This window comes from Chinchilla lanigera, unplaced genomic scaffold (genome assembly GCF_000276665.1).
Source record: "Chinchilla lanigera isolate Chin_1 unplaced genomic scaffold, ChiLan1.0 scaffold00094, whole genome shotgun sequence".
In the NCBI taxonomy this organism is placed as follows: domain Eukaryota; kingdom Metazoa; phylum Chordata; class Mammalia; order Rodentia; family Chinchillidae; genus Chinchilla; species Chinchilla lanigera.
In genome coordinates this window covers 2,873,799-2,882,546 of record NW_004955495.1, presented here as the reverse complement: position 1 = coordinate 2,882,546, position 8,748 = coordinate 2,873,799, and the positions used below count along the sequence as shown (strand labels likewise).

Genomic DNA, 8,748 nt, shown 5'->3' with positions numbered 1-8,748 from the left:
CACCTAAGGGGCGTGTAGCTCTCACATAATCTTTGCCCTCCTCTTCCACAGGCTCAGGATGTATACAAAGTAGGTATCCTGGCTTCCTGCTGAGTTACTTAGCCAAACCTCTAGACTCCCCAAGTTGACACAATATTTCAACCATAACACATCCTCTGCCCCCTCTCTCTTTGGGGTTGAGTGTAGGAGAGCATTTCAGTCTTGCTGCAGTGCTGTGTTATGTAAGTGCCTCTTTTTAACAAGAAAATTCTTTTTTGGTGCTTGATCATATTTTTTAAGAGCTGGATTTATCAAAGGGACCCACTCTCTGTTACACTTCGTCTATGCTCGGAGTGGCTCATCTTAACTTTAAACAGTGTACCTCAATCTTCCTTCTATATTCCAGCTATTAATTAGCACACAGCAGTGTTCTCTTAGTAAAAGAAATTTTTACAAAAATTAAGGACTGAAAGAGGTATGATAAGTTGTTTGAAAATCAGAATTCACTCACCTGTGAGCAAGAATTAGTTGGCAGAACGGGAGAATGACACTAAAGTGAGACTTTTCAGATGGATCAGCTTAGTCCTGGCTGAATAGAGGGGCAGAGTCATTTACTTAGTTGGATTTTCTTCTCCCCACTTATGAAATATATTTTTACCTAAACACTATGTAGGGAAGACTTTAAAAACTGCTCCAAATTTGTGCCTTTTTTCTTCTACCCAGACACTATTCTAATTTTTAGTGGCATGTTAAACTGGAGTCCTTAATTTGTTTGGGGGAGGGAATTACTGTGTAATTTATTAATTTATGATGCTCACCGTATCCGGCATAAGTGTAGCAGCTGGGGAATACTCCACTGCATGGTGGAGCCGACGTGTATTTGTCCTTTGATCTGTTGACTGCTTTGGCTCTGGGTTAATGCTGTCATGTGCACACTTCCTTATGCACAGGGGACGTTTCTGGCTTACATCTTTTGACGTCATTTCCCATGCATCCTGGAGATCCCCTGGGAAGGTCCTATTGTACAAGCCTGGTGCTTAAATATGTGAAACTCGGAAGCCCTTTTTCTGCCGAAGCATCCTTCCCCATTTTTATTTCATTTATTTTAAAAACAAAGGCACCGTATAGTTTTTGAACAGTTTTAGATGCACAGGAAAACTGATTAGAGGACGTGGAGAGTTCTCGTGTACCCGTAGGCACGCTTCTTGTTTGTCACATCTGCCGTGATCGGGATGGCGGTGCCCCCCCCCCCGAATTCATCTTTTGGATCCCGATACCTGATGTAATAGTAAGCTCTGAAGCCTTCGGGGGAGTGACTGAGTCAAGTGGGCTGCACCCTGATGACCGAAATGAGCACCTTCTAGAAGATGTGGTGTCCCCCTCGTTTCATTGAGGACTGATCACAAGGTGCCACCTTTGCAGTCTTTCAAGCAGACTCAGACCTCACCAGGCGCTGAATCTGTCAGCACACGGATCTGGAGCTTCTAGCCTCAAGAACTGTGAACACCACATTTCCGTTGTTTAATAAACTATCCAGTGTAAGGTATTTTGCTACTGCATCCCACAGGTACTAAGATAGCATCTGACACTAGTCTGAAATATTTGTTGTAACTAAGAAACCAAAATGAATTCATTATTATGAAGTCCCCTCCCTCTCCCTCTCTCTCTCTCTCTCTCTCCCTTGCTTGCCTTCTTTCTATTATCTTTCTTTCTGTGGTATTGAACTCAGATCCTTCCCACTGAGCTCCATCCCTACCTCTTTTTTATTTTTGATTTTGAGGCAGGGTCTCACTAAGCCATTAGAATGCCCAGTCTGGGGTCAAATTATAACCCTTCTGCTTCAGGTTTGCAGAGTGCTGGGATGAGAGGTGTGTGTCACTGCTTCCAGCTATATGTGCATATATATTTTTTTACTTGTTATCTAATGTCCCTTTTCCTTTCCATGATTTTACAAGATTTTTACTTACCACCTCTCCTTAGGTCCCTCGGTAAAACCTTAATTTTAATTTTATTCTTGACACAGGGTCACTCCACGTCACTAAGCTGCCCAGGCTGGCCTTGAATTTAGCATCCTCCTCCTCCTCTGCCTCCCAAGTAGCTGTGACCACAGCTGGGCTCTGACCATGCTTCCTGGGTTTGTTTATGGAGCCCTGGACTCTGAGGGGAATAAGTGAGATCTCTTTTGTCCATCGAAGCAGGCTGGGCTGGGCTTTGCTTACTCATCAAAGACTCATGTGCGGGGGAAATTGGAAAATACATTTATTTACAGAAAACAGAAGCAGACCAACCAAGCAGGTGTCGGTCAGGAGCGGACCCACTGGATGCCAAAGAAGGTCTCGTCGGCGTTTGGGGAGGGCAGCAGCTGCAGGCTCAGGTTGGTGCAGAGGACGTCCCCGCGGGCCAGCGGCGTCAGGCGCTGGGAGGCCACAGTGCAACCCTGGCCAAAGCCCAGGCGCAGCAGGCTGACGCTGTGGGTGGCGGAGCAGACGCCCACGGCCAGGGTGGCGTCGTGGTGCCTGACGTGCCCCGTGGAGGAGCACTTGGCCAGGGTCACCTGGATGTGCAGGTGGTAGACCCCGTCGCGGCGGACACGCAGTTGCCCGTCGTCCAGTGAAGGTCCGTGCAGGAAAGAGCGCCCCAAGGATGGGTCCGCCTGCCAGCGCAGCCTGGGGTCCTGCCGGGGACCTGGGGCGGAGGGTTAGAGGATGGGGTGGAGGTTAGGAAGACTGGGTGTTGCTACAGATAGTGGGACAAGGCATTAGGGAGGGAGAGGTAAGGGGAGGGCGAGGGAGAGAGCTAAAGGGAGAGGAAACCTAGCCGCAGTGGGACAGGTTACAACCCCAACAGGAGAGAGCAGCAAGATAGGTGGCGGAGATGCAAGAAGAGAGAGCAGAGGCGAGAGCGAGAGGGACAGGGAGAGAGAGGGAGAGGGAAGGGGAGAGGGAGGGAGGGAGGGAGGCACAAGGGCCTGCCCCGCAGGAGACGCAGGAGGGGAGGCGAGCGGAGACACAGGCCCGGAGAAGCGCAGAGAAGGTCTGCAGGTCTGGCTGGCGGCCCTGTGAATCCCCTGTGGACTTTCTCCCAGCGGCAGCAGCTCCGCTTCCCTCTCCAGCATCGCCGGCTCTTCCGGTCCTCCCGGCTCCTCGAGGGGAGCCCCTCCGCCTCCACAGGCCAAGGGCTGAAAGCTGGAGGACTGGGGGTGCACAGCGCCTACACCACATCATGATGGTGTAATTTTTCATGAGGAACTGGCTAGCAAAAGAAATGCACCAGGCAGCAGAAAGAAACGACGCCACCCTCAGGTCGCAGGTCGATGAACATTTACACTGCACTTCTTAACAGTTTTAAGATCGCATCCTGCTACCTTGCCTGAGCTGTGCTTAAACTTCAGACTGCCCCTCCTCAGCCTTCCGGTTGCTGGGGTTGCACACAGGTGCCGCTCTGCCCAGCTCAAACGGCCCCTTTCGCTCCCTGCATCTCGTGAGCCGCCTCCGCTGCCCCCCAGGGCCGCGGGCCAGACCCTAACTCTCCTCCGCACTGGCTTCTCCTAGACCGTCGCCATCGTGGTCTCGGCAAAGCAGCCGGAGCTCAGCTGAGGGACATCTGCCCTGTGAACCAGTTTCCTGGGAGGGGGCCTCAGGCCATCTGCCGGGAGGAAGCCTTGTAGGTACGCACAACCAGATGTGGTGGGCCCAGATGTGCGAGGTTTTGTGGACCTTTGGCAGGAAGAGGAAGAGGGAGGGGAGAGGGGACAGGGACAGGGAGAGAAACCAGCCACACTCACGCGCCAGGATTGAAAGAGGAGCGGAGACCCCCCGCCGCAGAAGAGAGGAAGGTGTCCCCCACAGTGCGGGAGGCATCAACGTGGAGCTGAGACCTTTCCAGGGAGCACAATGGAGAGAGCTACCCACCAGTGCGGACCAGCAGGACGCCCCACCCCCACCTCCCTGGGCTTCTCCACCTCGCCCCTCTCAGGCCGTCTGCCCCCCCAACTTTAAGCAGCAGCCCCTCCCCGGGGTGCCCCACCTCCCCCCCTCCCGCCTCACTTCCGGCCCAGACCTCCTCTGCCCCTTTTCCTACACGTGGCCTCGCTCTCTCGTTCGCTGCTCTTGGGCCGGAGTGCGGTGCTGGGGACGAGCCTCAGGCCCTCCCGCCGAGCCCTCGAGCCCTCCGCCGCCCAGCTGCTGACTGTCCCCGCCCTGGGCAGGGGCGCGGAGGCCCGGATCCACCTGCGCCGCGCTCTGCTGCAGCCCGAGGCGGTGTCTGCCCACTTCGTGTTTCCGTCAAGAACGAGCGGTGTTGCAATAATGCCTCGGGGGCTGCTGTAGTTGTTTTTGGTTTTTCCAAGGGGGGAGTGAAATGCGCAGAAGTGAGAGGGTGAGGGAGGAGCCGCGGAGCGAACGGGAAGCGCGCGCGACTGTCCCGGCCCTGGTCCTCCGCCTTTGCTTTCGCCGGTCCTGCAGCGCAGAGCAGCAGGGGCCTGCGGTCTTTCTTTTTCTTTTTCTTTTCTTTTTCTGAATTGCACCCCGGGCCTTTTCGCTGAACTACAGCTGCAGCCCTTTATTGTTTTCTTTTGAGACCAGGTCTTTCCAAGTTGCCCAGGCTGGGCTGGAATTTTTGATGCTGTTGAGTCAGCCTCCCAGAGCCAAGAGTGCTAGGATTACAGGCTTGTCTCCGTGTCTCCGTGTGTGTGCGCGTGCGTGTGTGCGTGCATCTCACACACACACACTCGCACACACACACACGTGCACACGCAGGGCACCCGCGGAGCCCCCACATCACCTGTGACATTCAGCTGCAGCTCAGCCGCGTCCCTCTGGAAGAAAGGACAGAACACAGGACAAGGACGTCAGCGGGGGGTTTTGTAGCATCCCTTAAGCATCTCTGCCCACCTCTCCTCCCAGTGGGAATAAGAGAACACGCTGTTCTTTTTCTTTGCTTTCTTCTCTAGTCCACGTATGAGATCTCTAAGGAATGCGTTGCCTGGGGAATCGGCCCCTACACACTTCGCGCGTCTTAATCGCTTTCACCTCCGTTCCCCGCCCTCCGGTCTCCTCCAGTCCCACAAGCCCTTCCCTCTTCATAAACTCCACCTCCCTGTTTGCTACCGTCTGTGTGTGATTCATTTCCCTAGCATTCCAGTCTCTGCGTGCGTGCGTTTGTTTGTTTGTTTGCTTGTTTGTCTTTTGAGACACGGTCTCGCTATGCAGCCCAGGCTGGCCTCGAATTCGCGGCGACCCTCCTGCCTCAGCCTACCCAGTGCGGGGATTACAGGCATGGGCCATTGCATTCATTTTCTTTTGAAAAGAGCCTTAAAAGGAAAGTCGCTTTGGACCCGCAGGGAGCACCCAGAGGAGACCGAGCGAGCTTTGCCGGGCTCGCGCCCCAGTCCTGCGACCCCGCAGAGCCCCGGCATCCGGGTCTGGGACTCAGGAGCCCTCCCCGCAAGCTAGGAGCCGTCCGTGGGGCTCAGGACACAGCCGTCTCTGCCCCGCTGGTTGGGCTTTTCCTTCTCCACCATCTCTTCCTTTTTTTCAATCCCTATTTCTCTGAACTTGGTCTGCGCTGCAGCGGGGTCCCCGCCCCACTCCCAGGCCCCTCTTCCCTGCTGCGCGCACCCCGGTCTCGCCCAGCCCCCGGCCTCGGGTCCCACTCACCGCGGACTCCAGCGGGCAAGGCTGCCCCGGGCAGCGGTGGTTGCAGTGGAAGTAGGAGACCAAGCAGGAGAGTGAGGTCAGCAGACAAAGGACAAGGAGCACCCAGGCTCCGCGCCTGGAGACGGCCCGGGACAAGCTGGGGACCGCGCAGCGCGAGGCCTCCTCTTCCATGGCGGCGGGCAAGACTCCCCGTGCAGCGGCTTCCAGAGCCGAGCGGGAAACGCCCCCCGCCCCGCCCTCCCCGTGCAGGGCCTGAGGTGCCGGGGACCTCGCTGGGGATGTCCGACAGAGGGGAAGACCTCTGTCTCCTCACTGGCAGGGAAGTCCCCTTCTGGGTTCGCTCATCCTTTGAGCGCTGAAGTGGGTGGGGTAGGGTGGGGATTACCTGCCCTGCTCCCCCTACAGGACATTCCCGTCTTAATTGGCCTCTTAGCGCCCCAGATCCTCGCTGGGCATCTGCTAGGGACCCGGGTCCTAGGGCGCGGCGAGCGTCCCGACCCGCAGGCTCCCGCAGGCCTCCCGTGCGCCTGTGCGTCTGCCGGCCCGTGTCAGGGGGACGAGCTGACCGCCCTGCCCAGGGCCCGGCGGTGAAATGTCCCTGCGTGGTGGTCTGACAGCCGCCGGCACCGCACACCCGTTCCCAGCAGGGCCCCGCGTCTTTGGAGACCACCGTTCGGCGGCTTAGTGGGCTCAGCAGCGCCCTCCCAAAACGCATGGCCCCCTGGAACCTCGCGGTGTGACCGCATCTAAGGAGAAGGTCCTTGCAGAAGTAGTCGTGTTAGGGTGGACAAGCTGGACCCTGGGTCCAGTAGTGTCCCTCTAAGAACAGAGAAGCCAGCTGTGGTGGCACTGGCCTATCATGCTGTGATATGTGTGATTATCTTCAGATTCATTTCATGAATTTTAAGCAACAGCTAGCATTTTAGGGAAAATCCGTAGATATCTATGTCCCTAATTCAGATATATGAAAAGATTTAGGAAATGACAACAGCGAAAAACTGAGGTTTAAAGAGGGTAAGCACCTTCTTACAGGTCCATAGCAAAGAGAGTTAAAAGCAGAAGTCTGCTTCGATGTCAGAGGTCTTCTTCGGCATCCTAGGGCCTGGGCGAAGGGATGTGGACAAATCTCTGTATGGGAAGTGAGGCACAGCAAGCACAGAGAGACACGTGTCTGTCCCTTCCCATTGCCCACATCTGTCGGTGGTCCAGAGGCTCACACACACAATCCCATTTGGAAAGGAGAAGAACAGGAGAGAAACAAAATCTAGTCTGCCGCCATTCCGAAATTCTGCTGGACGGATCTTATGAACACTCCTGGGCACTCATTCTGCTCCTCTGTTCATCAGTGTGTGTGACCACTGGTACCAGCAGCTACCAATGCCTTCCTTTTTAAATGTTGTTTTTGATATGCTCGTATCTAGCTTGGTCCTACTGATCCATAAGGAAACTCCAGTTACAACTGGGTTCATGGTCAGAGAAAGGACTACATTTCCCAGGTTCCCATGTGTGGGTCAGGTGACTACATGGGGTCATGTGACTAAGTCCCGGCCAATGGGTGTGAGTAGAATTGGTTGTACAATTACTTTACTCAAAGGGAAGGCAGGTGCCTTCCTTTCGCTTTCTCCTTTCTTGGTTCCTGGACCTTGGCCATGGTGCCACCATCATGGGCTCAGCACACAAGAGCTCTGCGTCGGCTTTGGCACGTGAGAACCATAAGGAATAATTGGGGCTCTTGAAGACTTTAAAGAGCAGAGATGATGTGCCAGCCCAGACATTCTTACAGCAGAAAATTGCAGGGTTTGTTGCTTCCTTATTTATTTGATCTTCATGGGGCGGGGGGAGTACTGGGGATTGAACCCAGGGATTTGCACTGAGCTACGTCTCAGCCCTCAGTGCCCTTTTATTATTTTGAGACAGAATCTCTAAATCACTGCATCTCCCAGGCTAGGCTCACCACTTCAGTGTAGAGGAATTCCTAAGGTGTATGCAGTAATATTTTTTAAAAATGGTGGATGTTTACATAAAAATTATTGCAATAACTAATAGCTTGCCATTAATTGCCCTCAAAATCCTCACCCTTGCTTCAAGGACACTTACCCCAACATTCTTGCTACTTTCCGAAGCCGTTCTGGAAGTCTTCTTTTGTGAGTGTCTTTAGTTGCACTCTTACGGCTGCCTGGATGTCCTGAATTGATTCAAAACATTGACTTCCAGGGTCATTCTGACTCTGGGGGAAAGACCAAAAGTGCCCTGGTGCCAGCTCCGTGTATACAGGGAATAAGGACACGCAGTCACGATTTTATGAGCTGCCTTTCCGTCGGATGCCACTCAGCAGCGGCAGCCACCACATTTTTATTTTTGCTCACATCCCGTGAAGACAAAACTCCGGAACTTCTCCAGAAGGGGCAAGAGTGAAGGGGTCACTGTGTCCTAAGCGGGGGGAGGATCTTGAGGAGGAGGAGTTATGGCAGTGTGCATTCACTGTACTAAATTTTTAAGATGTAAATACTCCCTGTATGTTTCTACCACATCTCTCATCCAGACGTGTTTTGTGAGGGAAGTGTGGGGGCTGAGGCGGTGGTCTGCTGTCAGCAGCGCACAAGCACCCAAAGCCTTCGCGGCAACTGCGAACGGCAGCACCGGGAGCTCTACCTTAGGAGGAAGGGGACATTTCGGGAGCAAATACCTACTCGCATTCACGAACACACACACACACACACACACACACACACACACACACACACACAAAATGTTCTGTCCTGCGCCTCCTAGAGGAGAGTTTTAACTCGCATAGCTCTTCCTTTCAGAGATGGTGAGTCACATAAACTCTTACTGGGGGACAGAGTACAGTTTATTGTACACATTTCACAGAAAAGGATAACCTGCTCATTATTTTCATTGTTTTATTTTATCTTATTTTTGCTCTGCTAAGGATTTAATCAGACCCTTTGTATGAAGCTATACCCCAGCTCTTTTTACTTTTATTTTGAGACATGGTCTCTCTAAGTTGCCCAGGCGGGGCTCAAACTTGCAATCCTCCTGCCTCAGCCTCCTCCCAGAATGCTGGGATTACAAGTTTGTGCCACTGCGTCAGCTTCCTTTGCCTTTTTGA

The 8,748-nt window shown here is 53.7% G+C and overlaps 1 protein-coding gene across 1 annotated transcript; it reads right to left on the bottom strand.

Moving 5' to 3' along the window:
• Positions 1–2,222: 2,222 nt before the first annotated feature.
• LOC102003153 (CD70 antigen-like) lies at positions 2,223–6,351 on the bottom strand. Its single transcript, XM_013505052.1, has 4 exons — positions 6,022–6,351; positions 5,637–5,888; positions 4,762–4,795; positions 2,223–2,664 (listed from the first exon to the last, which is right to left on the bottom strand). Exons 1-4 carry the CDS (start codon positions 6,349–6,351, stop codon positions 2,282–2,284), a joined length of 999 nt encoding a protein of 332 aa, XP_013360506.1. The 3' UTR covers positions 2,223–2,281.
• Between the last annotated feature and the right edge of the window lie 2,397 nt (positions 6,352–8,748).

Coding starts and splice junctions, on each gene's coding strand:
- LOC102003153 (XM_013505052.1), bottom strand. CDS start 6,351: ATGCGTTTTGGGAGGGCGCTGCTGAGCCCACTAAGCCGCCGAACGGTG. Junction 5,889..6,021: donor CTGTAGGGGGAGCAGGGCAG/GTAATCCCCACC, acceptor CCGGCACCTCAG/GCCCTGCACGGGGAGGGCGG. Junction 2,665..4,761: donor GCTGCAGCTGAATGTCACAG/GTGATGTGGGGG, acceptor CCTCCGCCCCAG/GTCCCCGGCAGGACCCCAGG.